Genomic DNA, 25,396 nt, shown 5'->3' with positions numbered 1-25,396 from the left:
TTGCATGAGGCACCAAGATGAAATATTCATCTGTTACTGCACTTTAAAAAAACTAAAATAAAATCAAAAGGCGTTTAAATATTGATGTCAGCTATTGAAAGAATTGTTATTTTGGGAGCTGTATGTGCTGCACAAGTTTCTCATCAGATACTGTATGTTCAGTGTACAGTCTGTTCATAGCATTCTTGTGGCTCCCTGTTGTCTCATTTTAATTACATCTGCATAAATGATGTATTCATTAAATTACCTCTCTCTATGTTCCATAAACTCAGTGAGTGAATGCAGATAAAAGCCTTGATTAGCCCTGAGTTGTGTGTGTATATATATATATATATATATATATATATATATATATATATATATATATATATATATATACAGTTTTAAAGGTGGAGTGAAGATACTGGTACCACATGAAACTAGAAGACCTAAGACCACCATTGACACCATTTTATGCTTGCTTGCCATTTTTCAGAGGACCCATGTGGTATCAATACATCGTTTGTTGACAGTAACAATTTTCTATAAACTATACATCTCATTCTACTTATTTCAGTGATGTGGGGTCACAATCCCATTAAACTCTCCACTGTATTTTTTAATATCCTGCAGTTGCAGCATCTATTGCTGCAGTAAACAGCCTGTCCTGATTTTATTGTATCCTAACTAATTGCCCTCCATCTTTACAGCCTCTTCCACCAATATATTTTAGTCTTGTTATTGTTGTATTCTTTGCACTGCGACTGCATGGTGGCTTTAAATCGTCTCGGGATAATAAAATCCAAGTGTTTTACTACAGGCTCAGAAATAACCGTCCCCTGAAGTAGTCCATTAGGCCAAGATGGGAGAATGGGTGAGGTCGAGCCGTCTCTGTCATGAATCAAGGGGGATGGGACAGCGTTACGCACAGCGCCCCACCAGCCTCTCACGTCCAATGACGGCTTAGATTGGATTTGCGAAGGGGCGGAGGATGACTCCCACTTTCTGGCCGTGGCTGGTCGCAGAGGGCGGGGCTCCGTGCCTGCGTTTGACAGCTGCGAAACAGAAAATGTATAGCGCATAGATGGTCTGGGACACCATGCTGCTCCAAGGCAACCATACTATTACAAGGAATAGGATGCAGCATGGCCCTTTATAGCCCGCGGAAGCCCTCGTAAATCTGGGCAAATTTGAGATCAAACAAAACACAAAATAAGGGGAATAATTACTTTTGGTGTGTGTAAAAAAAAAAGGCATGCACCGTGCGTTGTCGTTCCCGGTGACGGTGGAGCGCAGTCGGACTAAGGAGCGCCTGGAGGCGAGTCTGGCCGGGCTGTGCGAGTTGGAGCTCCGCAAGCAGAGACAGGAGTGCCTGGTCCTGGGGGCGCTGGCTCTGGGAGACCCCCTGGGGCGGGACAGCTCCAGAGGAGAGCTGGCGTGCTTCAGCAGCTGGGGACAGGAAAACTTGACACTGAGGCGTCAGCTGGTAAGAAGTTTGACTGTCTTTTTCTACATGTTTGGACTTCAGCAGCTGTCTCACATCATATTACCACACCCTGGGTTGAAAAAAAGACTAATTTTCGCCCATTTAGTCCCACAGAGTTTTGAATATCTAATACAGCGTCTCCTCTTCCTAAAGCGCCTGACCGTTGGATGGACTCTTGGTCTGGGCTGCGCCTTTTGTGTGGTGGTGACCTCTATCTGCAAAAAAAGTTACTCAACTTGATTAATAGGCTCTCTGTTTGAAAGGATGTAACGCGTTTCTGGGCTTCGGGCTCAGATTTATGCCTGTGGGGAACGAAACCAGGGGGTGGAGCAGCCGCCGTTTGTGGCACAGAGCGACTATTTAATGGCCCATTGTTCCCTCATCATGGACTTTTGTGGCTTTTACTACTTAACAAGCTCTTATTTGTGCTCTCTGCACATCATAAAGGAATGACTTATTCCTTCGGCTTGTGTGTTTCTGTTGCAGCTACATTTTATGTCATAATTATCTTGCAGATGATTGATGAGAGGAGGTTTTTCTTTTTTGTGTCGAGCTCCAGCCAAGTTGCGACAAATATGTGACGCAGTGATTGTCGGGATTAACATAAGAATTAGAAACTGGGTTAATCGGGACAAATAAAAGTTTATGTGCCAGATTACTGACGCAGCATCTCCCACAGAAAGTTTCACGCACCACTGAGCATGCCCGCCGCTGGAAATGATGTTTTATTTCATTTTCCCTTATGTTGTTTAAGTGTAATTGCAGTGTCTGGGACTTGGGTTTGTGTTTGGTTTGCTGCTCTTGCGCAGCCCGCAAGCTGTCCCAACATTGCTACAATAGGAAGCCATTATTAAAGAGGGTGAAAAAGAAATTAAATCAGCCGCCTCCTCTTCACACCTCCTTCTCTCCTCCCTCCTTCTCCTCCGCTGGGGTCCTAACAATAGGCGCATATGGAGCAGAATACTAATGATGCCGACCGAGGCCCCAGTGAGAGGACACACATAGGTGGCCTTGTACCCTGGCGTCAGTGAGCTGTGGCATGATGTGGGCACTGTGCTATTTCTGTCGTGATGAACTGGTTTTATAATGAGGCTGCGACCAGTTATCATTTTCATCATCAATGGATCTGTCGATCATTTTCTTCATTAATTGATTTGTTGTTTGATCCATTACCTGTCAGAAAATGCTGAAAAATGTTGATGACTGTTTTCAAAAGCCCCAGGTGACGTCGTCAAATGTCTTGTTTTGTCCACAGCCCAAAGATATTCAGTTTATTGTCATAGAGGACTAAATAGACCAGAAAATGTTGACATGTGAGAAGGTGAAATCAGATAATTTTGACATATTTTCTTCTAAAAATGACTCAAAATAATTATTGATAATGAAAATAATGAAGATAATGAAAATATTTTTAGATGGACTCAATTCTGTTTTGCCTGGCCAATTCAATATTTCTTCACCAGATTGTGACAGAACCAGTGGGCAGCATTGAACCTGGATTATCTGAAAACTTTTTTGTCCCAAAACTGAAAAAAATGGCTGTTTTGGGGGGAGATATGTGGTTTCACAGATAAAAGATTTCATGCTGGAAAATAATCTTTACAGGCAATATAACTGAATGATTAACTTAATCAATTAAATGTTAAAGGGACACTCAAGTTGATTAACTGTTACCGTTGGATCAACTTTTTCTTGGAGAACGTGTTCTGAAACTAGACCTCAGTATTTCTCTGAGTCCTATATGACCATGGCCAGTGGCGGACTCAGACTGTCTGAGGAGCCAGGGTGAAAAAAAAGGGGCACCAGTACACAGAAAGTGATGCTGCATTAATTTTGAAATCGTTCCAATCCCTTGCTTTGTTTAAAATAGTTTAAATGTGTAAATTAAAGTATTAACAACAGCTACATCTCTGTAATAAAACCACACTTAGCCATTCAGAAGCATACAAAGGCCAACTAAATTTATAGCATGTTGGGCAGCATATGTGGCACAGCATTGTGTTTTCTCCATTGGAAGAGCGCCACAGAGGGCACTTTTGCTGCGTTTTTTCAAATGTTGGGGCATCAGGTGGCCCCACCATTGAGTGGCCAAGGTTCTATTTTATAATTTAGGATCAAAAACAAAGGTTAAGCTAATTAGAAAACCGATTTCACAGATGTATATTAAACTGTAACAGGAGTGTATCAGGGTCAAGTGTTTCCAGTGTGAACACACCAGTCTAGTGAATTCATCTCCCCCGGTGCTTCTGGAGCTGTCAGTGATTGGCTCCTCGTCCTCCACACTGAAGGGAAACAGCCATTTTCGAGATCAGTGAAGGAGTGACACGCGTCTCCCCGAAGGCTCACATATTTTCCCGTTTTCATTTTCTGCGCAACGCTTCCGTGGATCGATGTTTATTAACTGTTATGCCTATCCAAGCGTGTGAGTAATTACACGCGAAACTCCTCGGGGAATATTTTTGCCCGACAGGACTCTAATTGAAGTCTCAAATTGAGTCTTCATGATATCAGGTCGCCATCTGCGTCCGAGACCAATCCCTGATCTCATCTTCCATGTAGGTTAAAATCTCCAGAATGTACGAATGTGTGGATCACGGTGTGACACTGAAACTGCTGACCCGTGGGACTGCTGGTGCGTACGTACGTACGTACGTGCGTGCGCGTAGCTGCCTTGATCGTGAATGTGGCCCCAGACAGGCTGAGAGGCCCTTTCTCCTCCTGGATACAGTGTGAGCGCTGGTGAAGGTGTTGACAGCTGTGGGACGCCAGACAGCAGCTGGGAGAGCATGAAGCGCTGACCTCCTCTCAGCTCCCCACTGTGTGTGTTTGGAGAGAGCAGAGGAGAATACATGAATTGTGTATGAGTGTGTGGCATACATACACTCACTCATCATCAAGTGATCAGTGTTGGAGAAAGTACTCAGATCCTTTAGTACTGAGTAATAATATCACGCTGTAAAAATTAAAGCCAGACTGGTACATCAGTGTCAATCAGTACCAGCATGTTGACTGATATGAAAACTTTATTTATTTTTTAACAGAACATAATATACATTGTTTTTATTTGTAGTTCCAGAGAGAACAAGAGAAACAATATGAGAATTGTTTTACTCTGATGTCAGCATCAGCATTGGCATCGGCCCCAAAATTCCAGTATCAGTCAGGCCCTCATAAAAATACTCTAACAGTCCTGCATAAAAATGTTACTTCAATAAAAGTGTGTAATATATAATCAGGAAAATTTACTTATAGTATTAAAAGTAAAAGTATTCAGTACAGAAGAATGCCCCCTGGATCGTTACGCTTTTATTATGACTCATACATTAGTGAAAATGCAGGATTTTGGTGGAGCTCATTTTGAACTATTCTGCAACCTATGATTATTTTTAGTATGGATTAATCTGCAACTTATTTTCTCTATTAATTGACTGATTGTTTTGCACGTAAAAACATTCTGAAAGTAATGTAACATGAGGTTTATTTTTGTGAAGTTTTTTTTCTAGATTACTGTAGCTATTTTCCCCGTATTTGGTATTGATCATTTGCATATTTTAATTAAGGGTAACTACATATATAGGTATATTGTGTTCTGTTCTTTAATTTAGATCAGGAAGTACATAATACTGTGCACCTTGCCTGTAATAAGAGTGATGGTTAAAACTGGTGGAGTGATATGATGAAAATGTGAGAAGTGATGGGCTACATTTTTAGACCGTGTTCAATTGTCCTACTGTTCATATTTAAGGAGCTGGAATCAGAGAATTTTTGATTATTTTTCTTGAAAAATGACTCAATCAGATTAATCCATTATCAGATCAGATTCATAATTGATTAACTGATTTATCTATGAATCACTGACAATTTATTTTGTCCATCCAAATAGTCCAAAGCTCAGAATTTAAAAAAAAAAATTAAAACTACTGAAATAATCCTCACATTTGAGATGCTGGAACCATGAAATGAAATGATCGAAACAGGTAATTCATTTTCTGAATAATAATTTCAGCTGGACTTGTACCGTATATGTTTTGTGTCCCAAAATCTTAATTTTGAAAATAACTAGTAACTAAAGCTCATAAATAAATTTAGTAGACTAAAAGTGCAACATTTTCCTCTGAGATGTAAAGGAGTAGAAGTGTAAGGTAGCATGAAAATCATACTTAAATAAATTTTACTTAAATACAGGACTTGAGTAAATGTACTTAGTTACATTCCACCTCTGTGTCTCAAGTGATATTTAATACTAATTGACTTAATGGATTCAAATGAAGTGTTTAATTATCATCTGTGCATGTGTGTGTTTGTAGGCACATGTTAAAGGTCTGTGCATGAAAGCAGCAGTTACCTTCCTCCTTGTGCAGGATTGTGTGTATGATGTGTCTGTGGCACGTTTTGCTTTTGTTTTGTGTCCCTTCTGAACCACTGGCTTGTCATCGATCAGGGTGCATGTGTCCTTGTGTTAAGACGGCAGCACATCATTAGTGGGACTGTAGAGCAGTTAGTCTACTCTGCAGTGACTGATCACTCGAGTGGATCACCGGAGGGTTTCCTCTGCTTTGTTCTGCCACACAAAGATTAAACCAAAAAACAAATGTCTGTGTGATTTGGTTTATTTGTAGATGCAATCAGCTAAATAATAATAATAAATAGTATAGATACATTCAAATACAAATGCATGAAGACAAACCAGGTTGTCCAATACACATTTGCAAACATTACGTCCACAGATGTCAGTCACACCCTGGCACATATCTCTCCTCAGACACTCCATTCACAGCCAACCCACCCTGCCGCCCTGCTTACAAGGCTCTGTGCACGTAGGACAGAGCCAGAGCATGCTAATGACTGCCATTCATTACAGTTATGTAAACAGAGGGTACACCCATGTGTGTGTCTATAAATTGCATTTCTGTCAAATTAGAATTTATCATTAAAATTTAATTAACCTTATTGAAATAAAGCATTTAGAATTTGTGTGTTCTGTAAATTTGTAGAAAGAAGGGATCAGTGGTTTAGTCATGTGTATGTGCATGTGTGTGTGTGTGTGTGTGTGTGTGTGTGTGTGTGTGTGTGTGTGTGTGTGTGTGTGTGTGTGTGTTTCCGGCCTCCCACAGCCCTCTCTGTGTGGAGCCAGTCACAACATCGCTTTAATTATAGAGCGTCCAGCAGTGTGGCTGCATGCCTTGTGTGCCCTTTTCCATAGATTTTTATATCCCGACGTTATCATTTCAAAACCCTTCAACCGGGGGCCAGCTAGAGATCTGTTCTACAGATCAAATTCATCTTTTCAAAAGCCAAGGTTTTTAATATATGCTGCATTTTTCTTGGTTGGCAGAACTGTGATGTCTCTGTTCCACTCAGTAATTCCAGTCAGTAATCAGTCAAAGCTTTGTCCTGGATTCACCTGCTGGTCAGTCTTTTTTTTTCATTCAAAGAGCAGGTGGTCCTGATGTGTAACAGCTTAATGACTAGGTGAGGCTGGCTGCATCGTGTCCTCCGTCTCCTCCATCCCCCACCAGCCCGGGGCAGAGGATGCAGTAAAACAGTAATGATACAGTGTGCAGAGTGTCAGGGAACCAGCGTGAGACCATTAATAATAGAGAGCAATCAAAGACCAGCCAGCGAAATGGTCCCTTCTTCACCATGAACCTGCACTACTAAATGTTGTATTGTGTTTGGTTATTTCGTTCGTCCACAAACGTTTGTTTGTTTGTTTTCTGCAGCATTATAATTTAATAACCAGCACCACCATGGCTTCCACTGTGTGTGTGCATGGCAACAAGCAATCAATTATGTGAATGTGCATCATTGATTAATTGATTTCCAATTGTCTCCCCTCCTGCCAGCCATTTCTTTAGCCCACGCCAGTAGCTGAAACAAAGCTCCCCACTCTTCGCTTCTCTCCATACAAAACTATATTGATGTAGTGATGCTAATGCTTTGTTTATACTAAGACAATAAGCGTCCTAGTCGAGACAAAAGAAATGACAATGTTTGGGGTGAAGAGGTTGTGTGGGAAGCATAGGTTAGCTTGGGTCAATTGCTCCTCAACAGCTTTGCATTATGACCGTGTTTAGTCTGCAGGACAAAGGAGTCGGAGCTCAAGCACTGATTAGTGCACTGACCAAAAGATCTGTGTCCGGAGTCCAGACCTGCAGTAGTTGAAATGAGCAGACATCAACAGGACTATTTAATCAAGCGTGAACTGTGAAGACAGAGTTATGTAAATGCTACTTGGTCTGGTAAAAGGACGGTGAGAAGGAAGGAACATGAGTCTACAGCCACACTAGCGGCTCTGTAAGAATATCCTCAGACACAGTGCTGTTTTGAGCTAAATGCTAACATCAGCATGCTAACATGCTCACAATTACCATGATAACATGCTGATCTTTAGCTGGTATAATTTTTACCTTGTTCACCATAGTGTGTGTTAGCATGCTAAAATTTACTAATCAGTAATAAATGCAAAGTACAGTTGAGGCTTATCAGAATAGTTTTGCAGGAATTTTGTCATAAAACCACAGAACTCAACTAACTGCAAAAATGTGATGACACTAGAACAGGGGTCTTCAGAGAATTTCAAAACAAAGACACCTTAACTGACACACAGCATTTCATGTGTTTTTATTGTGAAGAAATTATAGAAAGTAAAATGTTTATATATTTTTGCTTGACTAAATACCAACACTTATTACTAAACACACACCTTCCTGTAGCACATTTGGATGAAAAAGGAGAAAAGGGGCAACAAGCCTTCATTGTCTTCGCCAAAAAGGAATGAAAGTAGCATGTCCATTCAGTTGTGGTGTTTACATTGCTGTCCATCGGAGCAGCAGACAATAAATCACTGATTCAGCTGCAGAGTCAAAATGTAGATTGTACTCTGTCCCACTGAATAAAAAAAGCGAGATATTAGTGGGTGTTAGTGGAGTTTTTTTGCCCAGGGTAAAAGGGGGTTACAGAGAGACCAAGCAGGAATTCCTTACCAGAGGTGAGAGTAAGACACGCATGTGCAAGTCACAAACAAGTCTCAAATTTAACCTTCAAGTTTCAAGCAAGTTGTAAGTTACTGTAGTGAAAATCAAGCAAGTCAAGTATAGTCCTGGCTATAAGTCAAGTAAAGTCATTACTCAGGTTGAGCTAGTCAGTGGGATCACCACAGTCATACTTAATCTCATGGGCACAGTGAATGTCTGTAATCTATCAAATCTATCAAATATGAAATATTTCAGCCTGAACCAAAGTGGTGGATCAATCAACAGATTTAATTTGCCACCCGAGAGCCATGGTGCAAGTAATCAAGAGATTTTTCATCACCCGTCTACATTTCTGTAGGCAGTGTTTTATTGGTACAGACACACAAATATACAAAGACGGTGCTCAGGAAGTGCAGAAGACCAGAGCAGGTGTCTGACAGGTGCTTGATCATAGCAGATTTGTCATGTAAAAAGTGTCACCTTGTCACGAGGACATACTAAATCATCTAATAATGAAGTGTCTTAATGAGCCTTGAGTGTCAACAGCCTCACCTCCAACAAAATGAAATGCCTTTGGATGTGTGTGTGTGTGTGTGTGTGTGTGTGTGTGTGTGTGTGTGTGTGTGTGTGTGTGTGCGTGTGTGCGTGTGCGTGTGCGCATGTGAGTATGTGTGTTAACTGATGCAGACAAACTTGCGTGCAAGTGTCTACACATGTCAGTACGTGTGTCAAATGATGTCAACATGAGACCGGCGCAAATTGGCTGGCTGGCTGAACTAGCATGTCCAATTTCACTGTCTTATCAGTGTGTGTGTGTGTGTGTGTCTTTGTGGCCAGTTCACTTGCTAAAACGAATTTTTGTAGATTAATTAGCTTGTGTGTTGTGTTTATCTATTCTTACATGTTTTCTCTATTGATGAACAAGCACATTTTCTTGTATGTCAGCATTCAGTGTGTGTGTGTGTATGTACACACCCCACACACATGAAAGAACACCCCACTGCCCTTCACAGATTCTTGAATCATTCATGTTCTGACCGCTGATGCAAGAGAGGTCAGCGATGACAGATATGGATGCTGTACACAGCTGCACTGCAGTGATGCACAGAGTTGACCTGTGATACTCACATTTGTATTTTAGTAACTCATGAAGGAGATTCTATGTCTGAGCTGCGGCTTTATGTGTTCTGACATTTTGTGTTTTTGTGCCAAGCTTGAATAAATTCCATCAAGGTGATTTTAAGTTATCACGTTCACAGGAATGGAATGATCCAAAAGCATAATTCATCTGGCCACGCCAGCATGGAGGCATAAAGATGGTTTTTCAAGGTTTTCAAAAAATCTTAATCACAGAGGTCCTTCAGCATTCAGTCACAAATGTGCACAAAAAATGGACTGATTGGTCCAGTAGTATGTGTGTATGTATGTATTTACACACAGTTTATTGAAAAACACTGCATACAACCCTCATCTAAAACACTTGCATACAAATTTCTGAGTTTATCTCAATAGGTGACTGACAATCATTTGAGTGCCAAACAAAATGAGAGCCACCATGCAGCTGGAGAAACACGCAGCGAAGGTTTCCCAGCTGTGCCTCTGTCATTAGCATTTCCACAAACCAGTAATCTGATTGTGAGGACCATTTGAACTTTCTGCTTTGTTGTTGAAAACGCTGATTGGTGCCTCTTACTGTCTACTTTATAATTACTTCTCAACAGGGCAATCAAATCCAAATACAAAAGAATACAGTCTGAGTGTGTGTGTTTATTTGTGTTTCAGAGCGCCCTCCAGAGTTCCCCATGGGGCCTGATGCAAGCGCTGGAACAGCAGGTGGGAGAGCTGAGGATCGACACTGATGATGGCTGCTATGATGGAGCTCAAGGAGACACCGGCAACAGTCGGCAGAGCTCTGGTACTTTCACAGTTGTAAATCTTTTCTCTCATCTCAAACACGTAGTGAAGAGTTTTCTTTTAAAAATACTTTTACTTTTTTAGTTTTTGCATGAACATTAACAGATGAGGTCTCGGACATTACAGTAGTAAAAAAGTGACAGGAAAAAAACAATGGAAAAAGCACGAGTACAGTTCATAATGCATATAAATGTTTCAGACAAAAAAATGTCTGAATGACTATAACAATCCAGTCTTTACCAACATTTATCTCCTGAGTGTAAGTCATTTTCTCCATTGAGCAAATAGTGTTGATATATGGCCGTGAAAACTTACAAAAGATATGTACTGCTTTTTACTGAGACCTTTGGGAGTATTTCCAAGGTACAGAAAGGTAAAAGAGGAGATGGATTTCAGGTCCAGAATCCCTGAGACTAAACTGCCCACTCCTTCTCCACAAGTTATAACATATGAATACGATCAAGAAATGTGAGTGATCCACTGAAACCGATCCAGACTGCTTGCTGAAAACCAATGAATTGGGATTTCTGGTTGTGGGTAAAAAAAAGAACCCGATCAGAATTTTCCAGCAGAAATCTTTCCAAAACAAGGAGTTAGTGGAGGTAGATTGGGTTGAAGCCATGTTTACTCTGATATTACTATGCTATATTATTTCCTTTAGAAAGAAGTGGCAGATCTGCAGGAACTGGCAGTAATGAAGAGGTTTCTAAATGTGCACTTTTACTCTGTTTCAATAAAATCAGTGGGTAGATTCTTGCAACAAGATATTTGCTCTATTAAACAAAACTCATGTTTTTGCTTCTCTCTGCATTTTGAACTATCCTCATAATGAGTTTGTAATTTATTCTTGTTCGCATTGTTTGTTCGTGCTCCAGTTGCTTTTAATTTTATTTTGTGGCCTATTTGTGAAATGTGGTGAGACACTGCCTGCATCCAGCAGGATATTTTTAGAGATCTGGAATGATCAGTGAGCTGTGGTAAATGAGATGAGTCATCTCCCCTCTCTCTCTCTCTCTAATTGTATTACCCAGGTTTCTATGAGCTGAGTGAGGGTCAGTTGCCAAAAGGAAGGTCTTGTTCCACTGAGCCCACAGAGACAGTCTCCTCCTGGACTTACACCAATGACAGGCCAAAGTCTGTAGGTAAGAAAAATTAGAGGTGCGCTTGCACACATGCACCCTCGGACACCCTCAGACATAGCAACATACATACACAGTAAAACATTATTTTTCTAATGGAAGCCGGACATGTCTGAGGATGCACACAACCATTTTTCCTCTCTCTGCCAGAAATTCTCTGGTAATTATTGCTTTGCAACTAGCCCATAGACATTAAAAAAACATAGATGCATCATCTCAGTCTGGTATCACCTAAATGCATCTGAATGCAAATGGATAGGCCTTCAGCCAATGAAAACAACATGTGTCATAGCAGTGCTTGGTCCATTTCCAAGTGGCACACAAAATGGAGCTGCCTGGTTGCAGTCTTTCTTCTGTTACAACTAAACAGTACACTGAAATATGTTTGTGAGAGCTTTTTAGGAAAGAAATAGGCAGTACAGTAATCAAGAATCTTGATCCATATTTTATAAACCTGACTAATTTTACAGTTTTACTTGAATTTCGGGAGCCTTTGTTTGAAAGCATGACGCAAAATGGCAGCCACCTGGTCATGATGTTTCTATTACAACGTAATGGTACACTAAAATAGACAATGCAGTGGGTCTGAGGCTAGCAACATCTGATGTCATACTGTTTTAAAGGGATTTGTTTTGAAACATTTGATTGCTATCATATTGGTTTTTTGAAGCTGACAAATACAGGCAATGTGGTAGAGATCAGGTGAAAAGAACAAGCTGCAGACACCACAACAGAGGCAGACAAATGCAAACATATTGTCTTATAAACTTTAATATTACATTAATTGAAAACTTGTTTAAAATTGGCACCAAGTCAAACAGTAGAAGTGACCCTAAGATCTTGTTGATAACATACTGACTTTGCATTCTGGAGTGAAGTTGGGGTTTAGGCTATCTATTGACCCACCAGGAAAATTTATGCAATACACATCTTTCAGAGCAGCCTTTTTGACATGAAATAGTGTAATGATGCTTCTACATGTTGGCCAACAACTGTATTGTGCTTTGTTTTTAGGTGACCCCCTCACGCTGAATGGAGAAATGGATGTGCAGGTCACACGCACCACCCTACCTCGCTCTTTCTCTGCCCCTTACCCACCTCTGGAGGGCATCGCTGAAGAGGGCTCAGCAGTGGATTCCTGGCACTGGGACCCCAGCGGAGCCAATCAAGCCTGGCAGCAGCAGCAGCCTGCAGAGGATCACATCACTGAGGAGGACTACCAGCAGGCTTTGAGGGTAGAAGGTTACATCCTAAGTCTCATTCAGCGTCACACTCTCGCACCACGGCCATGTCAGCCTCGCACCACCCTGAGCCCTGACCCCCCATACTGCAGTGCCTCTGGACACAGAAGAACTCCTTCTCTGACCACAGAGCAACGGCATCCTGACCCCCATCTCCAGCCCCATGTTGACCTTTCAGCTAACCCCAAGAGCCAGGGCTGGGGTTGTGACCTGCTAGAGGGGGAGGCCTGTGGAGGAGAGGCCCCATCTTTGGAGGAAGACTGTTATCTGGCTCTGCCCTACCCCCAGCCCAGGCCACACTCCCTGGCCGAGAGGCTACCATCACCTCTGCCCTCCCTGGACCCCAACTGTGGTGTTGGGGCTCTTGACCTTTGTTGTGAACCCCCATCCCCCCAGAATTACTTACATCCACAACCCCCTATTCATTACAAACACAATTTAGTAAATGCTCAGTATATCCCTGGACAAGCCTGCCACGCCCCTGTCCGCTCCCCCAGACACTACAACCCAGAGCAGCCTAAGCCCAACCGAGCTGTCACCTCTCCTGACCACCCCAACTCCAAGTCCAAACACTCTAAGAAGAGCCACAATGAGCGGCAGAGAGCCAAGAAATCAAGCAGTAAAACCAGTCGATCTCAGTCTGAAAACAGCCTCCTGGGCCAGCGAATGTTGCCTGAGCGCAGGTACAGCACAACAGAGAGGCACCAAGGCAGAGGGGATTTCACTCAGAACCAAGGCGAGGTCACCGGACCACAGGTGGGCAACAACAACCACAATGGGAGCCGACGTTGGTGCTCCAACCTGGAGCTCAGCCAGGATGAAGGGGAGACCCTTTCAGGGCAGGGACAAAGACGACCTCCCCGAAAAGCTCGCCATGGTCATCCCTCTCCCCATTCCCAACTGCCGAACTACCACCACCACCAGCAGCAGCATGCTCAGCGTTGGCACCCAGACTTTCAGGAGAGAGCGCCGCTCTGTCAGGGAGAGGAGGGCTACGCTGGTGCCCACCCCGCAGAGTCCGAGTCCAGCATGAGTGAGGTGTACTCCCCAGCCTCCAGCTCGCTCTCCAGTGATTCAGACGAGAGTGGGGGGCTAGTGTGGCCCCAGCAGCTGCCACCACGTCTAGCTTCCACCTCCTCCTCATCCTCGCCTTCACCACAGGCCACTGCCAACACGTCCTCTCAGCCAAAAGCCTTCGTCAAAATCAAAGCCTCCCACGCTCTGAAAAAGAAGATCCTCAGATTCCGCTCAGGGTCCCTCAAAGTCATGACTACTGTGTGAGGAACTGGACAAACCTGTTTTAAACCCACAACCGTTACTACTGTGTTGTAAAGCCATCATCAGAGCAACATTGCAGCTGCTATTTTTGGTCACTGACCATATGTTAAAGGGATAGTTCTCCTGATTTGATGTGGAATTGTATGAAATATCTATCAACAGTCAGTGTATTAGCTCCAGTATGTGCCAGTCAACATACCTCCCAGTTTAGAGAAGCAGAGAGAAGAACCAGTGTGGAAAAGTATCAACAACAAAAGGTATTTTAGCCACTTAAAAAGGTCCACTATACTTAACTGTCAGACAGCCTTTTCTTACTGGAAACTGCTGTTATAAAAGCCAAATATTGCGCTCTCCAAACCAATGAAACTCCATAGGCACAATCAGTCAAAAATACAATTTGCTGCTGACTTACTGTTGCTAATACATTGACTATTTATATGTACCACATAACACAAACGCACTTCAAATAATCAGAAAAACTCTCCCTTTAATTAATCAATCCCATCATTATTTCAACCTACCTCTAATTACAGTATGCTCTTAGTGAGAGACATTTACAGTAACATTAATGATTAAACATCTGCTAGAGATCATCTGTCTGTAGTATCTGGTTGAATTTATCTTGTAGCTGACAACCATCAGACTCAGAAAATAATTGGCATTATCCTCGTCTAATTGATGATAATTGATGCAAAGTTACACTGTGTTGACATGGACCACGTTGAAGCTAAGTGACTACCAGTTCTTCTGGATGTCTGTCGGGCTTGTAGTTAATTAATCACAGATTTATGGTTAATTAATATCTGCAGTGTAGAGCTGGCCAAATTCAAGTCTACAGAACTAATGGGTACATTGCCTTGCTGAACACCAGAGCTCTACAAATGAGATTAAAATGTTTTATGTTCAATGACATTTTTAAAAAAATGTATATTTCCCAATAATTTCACAAGAAGTTTCCTAGAAATAATTGTGTGATTTGGTACTTATCATGGGAAAAACCTTTCTTTTTTTGAAGGGACGGCTCCAAATCCATGTAAATAGTCAGTCATTATTCACTTATTATCAGAAACTGTATGCTTTTATTCTCACATTTTGCATGGTTAACTGACTAAAAGCCCTGCTAGGTTACACTATTGAACCTAATTAACTGGAGCCTCCCATTTGAACACTGCCTCTGTTTTTCTTCAAATTAGTACTAAATTACTTGGTTCTTTCCCAGAAAATTCTTGGAAATTAGTGAGAGACACTTATTGAAATTGGAAATTACAGACCCATAAAATAAAGTGTTTCTAAAATTTTTTGTGTGTGTTAACACTTAAGCTTTAAAAGCAAGGATCTGTCCTGCACTAAGCCAGCAGAAAAATCTATCATGTTTGCAGGAGTGAAAAAAGATGTAATAATACAAATCTGTTTACATTTGGCTTTGGGGTGGGTGTGATGGGTTCAATCTCTGGGCAGGGAATGTCTTTATTTTTATCGTTAATCATGCTCAGCTCTGCCTCTTTGTAAACTGTGGATTCACACTAAAGTGAACTGCCCATTACCTCTCTTCTTCTGCCAGCTGCTTCAGGGACCAATGCGCATAAACAGATGTGAATAAGAAATGGGTTTAGTAGAGGTCATAAGAGGGACTAGTGTACATGTATGCATGTACATAAAGTATGTGTAAATGCAGATTCAACACAGGGACACAGACTTAGACACTCTTGTAAATATGTATGTTTTTGTATATACCATCATGTGGCCTTGTTTGGAATGAATGTAGTTTGTAAATAAAGGCAATTTTGCTCTTACACATTTTTTACTGTTTTGCTTATTCTTAAATATTACGTCCAAGCTGGTACCAAATCAAGCTAAAATCTCACAAATTAAAGGAAGAATATGCAGAATTTGTCAGTGGCTCTTTATTAACACTGCAGAAAGATGGTTAATTATTGAGTCTCATTACCAGGCTGTCAAATATCGACATTTTGGTTTGGTAAAGGGTCCTGAACACAGCAAAATAATGAGAAAATGATTGAGAGGGATTTTTTGAGTCTATATATTAGGCTTTTGTAGTTGTTTTTCAGGAAATCCTGCATGGTTTTTACATAAGTTAGGTACGCAATTAGCAAGTGGTAATATAAATTTCTCTTAAGTGGTGCTTTTGTCTGAATTGCATTTGTTTAACAAACCTATAAACACGCTAAAGCTCATATCTTATGTGTGTCTTCAGGTTCTGTCACAGTAGAATAGTGAGGCTCAGACCAGGAGTTCAAAATCTATATGCACACAGTCACTGAGCATCAGAGATATGGAGTGTAGCTCCCTCATGTGGTCCATGCATAGTACTGTTACACAAGAGGACATGGCTGTGTCTTTCACTCACTGTAACTTACTGATAGATGAGGTATTCAAATATGTATGTTACAAGAACTAATTATTAATTGTGTATTTAATATAAAATAATGGTAATTTCATCTCAGTGTCTAATTTCTGACAACAAACCTGAATTGCAGCACAAAAACTGGTTTGCAACAACAAGAATTATTTTTCATACCCAATTAAATCATGGTCTAACTTTAAAATATGTTGCAAAAAAACTATTAAACTATCACTTAAAAAGAGAAAAGATTAAATTTAAACCTTCCTTTAAACATCAATTTACTTTTTAATAGAACTCTGTTCGGACAAATCCCACTGTCTCTACCGAACCCCAGTTTAAATGTTATCCAGTATTAACTTTAAACTTACACGTGAGGAGGTTTAACTTTTAAAGGGCAGCCTTTCTGGGATGGATTGACCAAATAATCAACTTTCTTGAAAAAGTTAAGGGGCAGACTTAACCCAACTAACTCTAATGATGAGTCTCTTCTTCCTCTTATTCCAGCTGATGATTTGGTCAGCAAGTTTTCTGTTTTTTGGTTGTTTTTTTTTTTCAGAAGAGGAAGTATTAGAGCTTCTCTGTCCAGCTATTATGAGTAGGCTAACTAGAACAACTATTTTTTATTCACTTTTCAGCTGTTTCTGTTTGTTTGTTTTTTTAATCTTGAGCTAGCTAGTAAACAATGCTAAGGCTTAAGGTTTACAGATTACAAAGCCGCTAAAAGTGAACCATTGTTCTTTCCTTTCTTATATTTACTAAGTCCCAACTACACTCAAATTTATTTTTTATTTATTTGTTTATTTTAATTTGGGTAGGCAAACATTGGTATATTAATTAAACTACAAACTAGTCAAAGAGTAATGCAGAGATAAGATCATTTTTAAATTCCTATTAATAGCAATATCTGCATAATTGTGGTTATCTATGTAGGAGCAAAAAACAGACGTGTCAAGTATGTTGTTGCATGCACAGAAATGTTGTAGATTGGCTAACAGTTCCTGTTTGCTACTGTATAACTCTGAGGCAGTCCTGGTATGATCTTTAAATACAACCCAACTACCTCAGCAAAAAAAAACTTCCCAAAAATGCTCACAAAAATAATAGAGTTGGCTGTTCACATTTTCAGATCCTGTTTCCTCTTCAGACTCTGTTTATTTGACCAGTATGTGTCAAACAAATGATTTTAAACTTTTAAACTGATTATTAACCTTTTTCCTTAAGCAGACCCTTTTATATCATTGAATAAACTGACGACCATCAACTCAGTGACATATTTTATTGATATATCATATATTCAATGCAAACAATAACAGCACAGAACAACTAATAAACTGTACCTCAAACAAAAAACAAACAAACAAACAAAAAAAACAAGCATTTACACTTAACTGATATTTATAGGAACTTCTTATAATATTCTCTTTCTGTTTTATGAAGCTTTTAAATTTTATTTTTAACAGTCATACATAACAGGCTTCTTTTTTTTTTTTTTGACAGATTCAGTGTTGTCTTCTCCCCAATGCTGGTTCGTACTTCTATGAGCTCTTTGGCTTAACTTTGTACTTTTCTAAAGCAGGATGGTACTGTTTAACAGAGAATGAAAGCTCTGAAAATATACTGTAATTTGTGTTCACTGTGCCTGTAACTGCTTCACATTTTCAGTTAATTTTGATTTGTTTATGCTCCCGTTTTCTGGTTCCTACCTGCATGCAGTATCCCCTAGGCGGAACTAATTACTGCCGACCTAGAGCTCCGCACGTCACAATTAATCAACGCACCCTGCCAGCATGGCGCCAAAAAGTAGCAAAACATATGAGTGCTCTACCTAAGTGTAAATATTAGAGATGTGACTGTACAGAAGAAGAAGGAACACGAAGATAAGGAAGAAACAGGCAAGATTTAGCCTCTCTTTAGGAGTAAGCAGCCTACGAGGTATGTTTTGGTTCAAGTTCATTTTAATATGGTGAAGAAATGTGATTGAACTACATGAGCGTAATGTCGCAACTACATCTTTCCGTGATATATAGTGAAGTGTATAATTTATATGTCATGTGAGGGTAGTGTGTGTGCAAAGTTATGTCATATAAGTGAAAACTTAGGGTTAAGCTGCGGGCTGTACTATGATATGTGTGACTGTGTATTATAGCTGCAGGGACATAAATACATGCATTTGTTTATTGTATTTTTATTATTTTATTTAACCCAGTTCTCACGGGTTGGTCTGTCCTTGTACTTAAATAATAACTATTTCATTTAAATATCTTCACTGAAATGAATAAAATCCTGTGATATATGACTAATTTATGTCATGGATTTTATCCTATGCCCATACATCAGAATAGGGAAGTACACAGGAGTCCAATATGTCTTGCGCTGAAGTAAGTTTCAGTTCTCTGAGATAGTCTTTAGACAAGGTCACAATGAACCTATGCCCAAATAAGGTCAGGCCCAACACACTGAATTAGCCTATTGATCTGTAAATCCAAACACAGGAATTATGAATATACAACACTCCTTAAAGTCAAAAAGGCCTTGCGACTCCCCCATGAATCTTTGGTGACCACTAGTGAGGTTCAGGAGCCGCAGGTTGAGAACCAGTGCAATAAGTAAGCAGAGATTAATCCTGTTAAGCTATACATTTGGTAAAGCTTAGCCAGTAAATTACGACACATTTATAAGGATAGCATGCTATACAGTATAGTCAGTATAAGTCAGTGACCCCTCAGATTTTAGTCATCTCCTTGCCAGTGCTCGTGCTCTTGGTGTCGGAGTTGGTGACGTTCACTTTAATCGAAGGATCATCGTTGATGAAGTTGAGAATGTTTCGCAGGGAGCGGCTCATGCTGTCTTTAAAGCCCCGGCCCAGACACACATAGAGCAGTGGGTTGAGGCAGCTGTTGAAATATGCCAGGCAGAGAGCCAAAATCTGAGCCAGATAGATTTTGGGTCTGTGAGGGGAATTTCGAGGGGTGACCAAAATGAAGAAGTCCACAATGTGAAGTGGGAGCCAGCAGAGGAAGAAGCTCAGCACCACAGCGATGATGACCCTCAGTGTTCGCTTGGAGCGGTCATGTCCACGTGAGAGTCCACTCTCTGCTTTCCTGTACACCACCCAGTGACAGACCATTATCACCAGGAACGGGAAGAAGAACCCCGCCAGGAAGCGGTAGGAGGTGATGATCCAGGCGCTAAGTACCGTGTTCACCGTCAGGCACTCTCTCTTGTCGTCACCTGCTTTGATCTCCTTGGTGTAAACAAACTGGGGGATGCTGCCAATCAGGGCCAGGCACCACACAGCAACACACCCCCAGGCAGCCTGCTTAGGCCGCCTGTTGTTCTGACACCAGACGGGTTTGCTGACCAGCATCCAGCGATCCACGCTGATCAGAACCAGCTGCAGGACACTGCAGTACATCACAAGGTAAAACAGGCCTTTGACTATGGTGCAGGCCAGTGGGCCAAAGTGCCAGTGGTCATCGTGGGCCAGAGGAACCATGAGCAGAGGGATGGAGAGGCAACACAGGAGGTCAGCCAGCGCCAGGTTGAGGAACCAGAGGGAGGTGGCAGAGCGCTGCATGCAGAACCCCGTCACCCACACCACCAGAGCGTTTCCAGGGACACCCAGCAAGACCACAAGGCCGTAGAAGAACAGGGCCGCTATCTGGATCGGCTGAATCTCAGGGACTATGGCCTCAGGAAACTCAGTCAGTGTGAAGTTATAGTCGTAGTTCGGGTCCGGAGTGTAATCAGCGTAGTCCATGATTACCTAAACCTGTTGATGGAAAAGTTGTCAAACATATAGAATTATAACTTTTTCAATGTGCAGAGCAAAAATGTTTCATGTAAATGTTGCAGGTCCCAGATGGCAGGATGAGCAGCCAGACATTAATGTCCTGTTAAACAGGAGAAATGATGTGGCAGAGGCGTTTGTTGTTGTTAGACAGGTCGCTCCCAGCATAATTTATTGACACAATAAACTCAATTCAACATCAGCATCTGTCATTTTATCTGCAGATTTAGACTGTCTATACAATCACAACACATCAACAATCATACTGCTGTAATTTAAATGGGCTGTTACAATGGGCATAAGGATACTGTAAATTTACTGTACAGTAACTCATGTATTTCTCTACAAAAATGGGTCAATCTGTACACTCCAAAACATACAGTATCAATCTTGACTTTAATCAATTTAGTCATCTTTTCAATAGGAATATTAACCTTCATCCTACTGCAATTTATTGGCAATTGCCCTTTAAATGTATGTAAACAAGTTTAATCCCCTTCTGTCTATTGTTAGTGTGAGAGAGTTACTCTCTGAAAATATACTGGGTATTACCTGAGAGATTAATTACTTACCATGTCTAAACATCTTAAAACATCTTTAAAATACAACACAATGAAACACATTAAAATAACAACTGATGAGCTCTTTCCATATTTACAGATGTCTAAAGTGGGAGCTGCTGTTCCTGTACAAAGCAATGCGTACCAGTGCATAGGCTACATGCTAGCCACTAACACTGCTGTGGGCTACACCACTGAGTTTATTCATGTAAAGTCTCTCAGGAGCACATAAAAGTTAGGCTATACGTTCAGAACATTTACCCAACATCATAGCATTTTATGCTTGAGACATTCAGTGGGCTTTTACACCAAACTAACCTGTAGCCAGGTACTTTTGTTTATTGTTGTTACACACGCCGCTCTCAACATATGAACAGTTTAGAAACTATAAATCTCTGGAAGCCCACGGACACTTCATGAATGGCTGGGTCCAGGATCTGTTTACATTTCGACTGCAGGACTGCAACAACACGGTCATCACTGCAAAGGTAAGCTAACTTGGCTTTAATCAAGTGAAGTTTGTTTGGTTTGTTTGTTTTGTCTGATTTATGTATGTGTATTACAATATTGTGTGTTGTGGAATTTGCCTCACTTGCTCTTAGAATGATCCCTGGGTCTCTCTTTTTTCCAAGGTTATGGCTTATCAGGCAGACAGACTCCACGCTCTCTAGCAGAACACAATACATGAGCAAGGCCAACAGATACAGTGATTTAGAGCAAAGAGGTGCATAGCTTCTTGTTTTTCACTTATGCCCAATAGAATTTGTGTACACATAGATAGACACATCAGGCCCATACAAGGTGGCGTGCCAAATTCCAGGAAATGTCTGGGGACAGTAGCCTTCAGAATTGGGTTGGCAGTCACAATACTCTCTGTGTATTGCTAATCTGAATTCTCCTCGATCGAGCTTCATTAAATACTCTGTGTAAGTCATCTGGGACTCCCGAAGTCTTCTTCAGTGTCTGAGTGAACCATTCTTCAGAATTTCCACTACATTGTGAAAAAGAAACTACCTCATGCTCACATCATAGGAGCTAAGAAAAAATGAAAATGATCTAATAATCCTACCCCTTTTTCATACAACATAATTCCTCAAGCATCAAGCAGTTATTAACCATATGAGTTCCCTTCAGCTTGTCTAATCACAGAAATGAACCTGTCAGCCTTTTGTCTTGAAAAAAATAATCAGTCTGATTAACAGGGGAAAGTTACTTTGGTGAGGATAAATCAAGTCAAGTCATTGCCCAGATCAAGCAAGTCTGAAGTCAAGTCATAAAAAAATCTGATGATCTATACCGGTTTCCTCAGTCAGTTAAAGGAGCAATATGTTGTAATTGCACATGCAAAAGCGAGTACTGTAGTCCAAATAGTGAGGTAGAGCGATAGATCAGATATTAAATAGGCTGCAATAATAGTGCTAATATATAGCGTGTGGTTTAAGTGAGTTGTTTCTCCACAGGAAGGCAGGATGAGCACAACATCATAAACTGACAATAACAAGCGATGACAAGTCCTACAATATAAGTTGATCTGCTGCTTATAAGTCTCAGTTGCCTGTCAATGTAAAGTTAAGCCTGTTATCCTAAAAACAAAAGCCCGAAAACCACACTGGACTTTAAGCGGCTGCTTGTCTCACTGTCTGCCAGACTCCATTAGCATATTGCCCAGTTTAACTGTTACAAACATCTGCTCCTTCTAGAGATTATTAATCATTTCTTACAACTTAGCTGGCATTAATTTTAGCACTTATTCCAGCCCAGAATTCCAAAGTGGGGCAACGTGGCTGCAGTGTTGATGTCAGAGAAGCCAGTATTTCAACTTAACATGTTTTCTTGATCTCTAATGACACATCATCGTCATTTTATAATTTATTACAGTAAAGACATTTCAGATATTTTTTTTAAAGCTAGTGGTCACAAAAAGTTGAGTTTTATTTTCAACATTAATGAAAACTGTTGCAGCCTGCTGACACTTTATAAATCTGACTGATATTTGATGTTTATATCAGGAACAAGCCTCTTAAATGAACAATAATGGAGAATGGGGCTCTGAAATTACGATGTGGCTCCATAGCTGTAAAGAGCTCTAAAGTGAAAACAGAAATACACTACAAAATTTAACATTGCAATGTTAAGCCTCCTGCTCTGGCTCCTATTCAGGAGGATTACACCATTTTTCCTTGGCCTATTAACACATCAGTCTAAGGCTCTTTTAATTTTACATTTCATGCTACTGTTCTCTTCTTACTAATATCAATAACAACATAATTGCTGAATCAAAATTGTATTATTTTTGGACTAGCCGCTTTCATGATAGTCATGTTGTGCGTTGCTCTCTGCTGGTCTACCTATAAAAATGCATATATTTAATAAAAAAAAAAGTAAAGTCCTTTCACGTTATCTCAAGTCTAAGTCAGGTCTCAAGTAATAAATATCAAGTCAAAATCAAGTCTTTTATCAGTGTTAGTCAAGCAAGTCTCATGTCCTCAAATTTGTAAAGTCTGCCTTAAGTCTAGTCATGTGAGTCTAGTGTGCCCCACCACTGCTGATTAAAACCTGAATTATCTTATAAATATGTAAAATTTAGTTAGCAAAAAGTCACAGTTCATGCTTTAAATTTCATTTTTGCTGATATCTCAACTTACAGTTTCAGTGGTCGATGTTGCACTCGGTGTTAGCAGGAAGTTATGGTGCTGTTCTGCTTTTCCGTGGGTTTTATACCCTCATCTCTGCCCCCTTCTCTCTCTCTCTCTCTCTCTCTCTCTCTCTCTCTCTTACACAAACACACACACACACACACACACACTTGCACAATATTTCTAGAAAAGGATATCACACAAATTTAGACTTCCTTGCAAAATAAAGAATGTAATAAAACTATTTGCCAAAGTGATTATTTACACTATGTTTCTGACGTCGAACTCATCTCATACAGTAGATCCTCTGACATTTTTGTATATTATAAAAATGCTGTGAATAATTTTACTGACCTGCACTGTTGATCTTTGATGTATCTGAAATTCTTATTAGTTACTACATACTGTAGATGAGTGTATTGTATAGTATTTTGTAATTTGTCTGCAACTTAACAGGGATAATACAGTAAATAATGCACTTTGACTTGACAAATTATGATGTGTTTTATTTATAAATGAAGGTTGTGGTCAGTGAAGAGCTAAATCAAAAATGCAGTGAGCATATTCCAAAAAAAAATGAAAGTAGCACATCTCAAGTTTTTAAGTCAAATCACTTTTTCATTTGTGAGCCAAATAAATAAATGAAATGAGAGTATTTTGCCCTCTTTGATTGGACCACCTTTTCCTTTGTTTGGAAAAAGTTTTATTTAGCAGTGGTGTAACACACTACACCTACAGTAATAGGTTTAATTAAAGCAATAAAAGGAACGTTGATATTTTGTTGATTTTGGAGGCTGTTGTGACAAAAACAGTTGTGTTTCCACTGTAATAGCCACAAAATATAAAATATAATACTATTATAATAAATTACAACAAAATTTTCTTGGTTAACATCTCCTCCTGCTTTTCTCTGATTGGCTAACCTACTAGTAACTGGAAGTTTTGGCTAGGAAAAATGTAAACACATGCTTGTTTCATCTGATTTCAAGCAGAATCTGACCTAGTGGCAGGCATTGAAGAACAACTACAAAGAAATAGCTTAACCTCTCACAGATGGTCTTGTCAATATATGTAGATCATTTAAAGGCATCAGTATTAAATTGAGACTGTTTCATAACCAATAAAAAACTCCTTGGAGTGGCTTTAACACATGCATGCTTCAAAAGGAGAGTAAATGTAAAATAGTGACAACAAAAGATGCTTTGTATCCAGTAATACACCCTCATCAACATGTCTCTGTTGCTTTTAACATAATATGAAGAGCAACATTGCGTTTCATCTATTTTTATGTCATGTGCTTCTTTCAATATCAACTCTCCCCTAAATGTGTTTTTTTCACTTCTCAGCTTCCTTTGAATTGAACTTGAATCATACTCTGTTTTATAATATCCTTACTTCATGGAAACAGAAGAGAACAAGACTGTTTCATCCCCTCCCAGTTCCTCAAATGTGCTTTTTGTATTTTCCTTTTTTTTTGAGTAACTTATTTGTGTTTTTACCTTACTTGTTACTATTTTGTTCTATTTTGTGTTCTAGTCACTTATCTATACAATGAATGAGGTAGCGACTATAGACCAGTTTTAGTGTGGGGTCAGGCTGGGGCCATTTATCTCGAGTAGTAATAGAAAACATAAAAACATAAAACATAAAATACCATAACTGGTATTACAGTGCTATTTTTGCTTGCTTGCTTGACATGCTGTGTCATTTTCCTGCATGGGATGATGAAACTTGATCTTATCCTGTCTTGAGCATGGTGTTATAGGAACTTGGTCTTACATTCACTCCCACGTACATGTTTGTATTAACACAGATACTCGCCCCGTTTGTGGTTTTGAGCTTCCTTGCAATCACTATCAAACAGTGTCACAGCTGGATGTGTTATGTTTGTATGTTTCTGAACTTGTATGTTTCTGAACTTGCCTGTAATGTGTGTTGTGCTTCTGGGCTCCAGTCTGTCATTGTTGAATGAAAACCTGAAAATAATTATTCAGTCTTCCAGAGCTTGTAGATGGTAATATATATACTATG

The 25,396-nt window shown here is 40.1% G+C and overlaps 2 protein-coding genes across 2 annotated transcripts; one reads left to right on the top strand and one right to left on the bottom strand.

Annotated features, from left to right (window-relative positions):
* The first annotated feature begins 773 nt into the window (after window positions 1-773).
* Window positions 774-15,141, top strand: dact3b (dishevelled-binding antagonist of beta-catenin 3b). The gene is made up of 4 exons (XM_084717190.1): window positions 774-1,465; window positions 10,225-10,357; window positions 11,388-11,498; window positions 12,510-15,141. The coding sequence occupies exons 1-4, from the start codon at window positions 1,235-1,237 to the stop codon at window positions 14,015-14,017; spliced, it is 1,983 nt and encodes a 660-aa protein (XP_084573316.1). The 5' UTR covers window positions 774-1,234; the 3' UTR covers window positions 14,018-15,141.
* A 2,713-nt stretch (window positions 15,142-17,854) lies between these two features.
* Window positions 17,855-23,513, bottom strand: c5ar1 (complement C5a receptor 1). Its single transcript, XM_084717191.1, has 2 exons — window positions 23,375-23,513; window positions 17,855-20,151 (listed from the first exon to the last, which is right to left on the bottom strand). Exon 2 carries the CDS (start codon window positions 20,137-20,139, stop codon window positions 19,102-19,104), a length of 1,038 nt encoding a protein of 345 aa, XP_084573317.1. The 5' UTR covers window positions 20,140-20,151; window positions 23,375-23,513; the 3' UTR covers window positions 17,855-19,101.
* Between the last annotated feature and the right edge of the window lie 1,883 nt (window positions 23,514-25,396).

The sequence above is a fragment of the Lutjanus erythropterus genome, chromosome 4, assembly GCF_056507025.1.
Source record: "Lutjanus erythropterus isolate fLutEry1 chromosome 4, fLutEry1.hap2, whole genome shotgun sequence".
Lineage (NCBI taxonomy): Eukaryota > Metazoa > Chordata > Actinopteri > Lutjaniformes > Lutjanidae > Lutjanus > Lutjanus erythropterus.
Note: the sequence above shows the minus strand (reverse complement) of the source record. Positions and strands in the feature narration are given on the sequence as shown.

Excerpts from the sequence above, each read along its gene's own strand:
- c5ar1 (XM_084717191.1), bottom strand. The coding sequence starts at position 20,139 with ATGGACTACGCTGATTACACTCCGGACCCGAACTACGACTATAACTTC.
- dact3b (XM_084717190.1), top strand. The coding sequence starts at position 1,235 with ATGCACCGTGCGTTGTCGTTCCCGGTGACGGTGGAGCGCAGTCGGACT. Across the intron at positions 10,358-11,387 it reads CAACAGTCGGCAGAGCTCTG|GTTTCTATGAGCTGAGTGAG; the intron begins GTACTTTCACAG and ends TGTATTACCCAG. Across the intron at positions 11,499-12,509 it reads TGACAGGCCAAAGTCTGTAG|GTGACCCCCTCACGCTGAAT; the intron begins GTAAGAAAAATT and ends CTTTGTTTTTAG.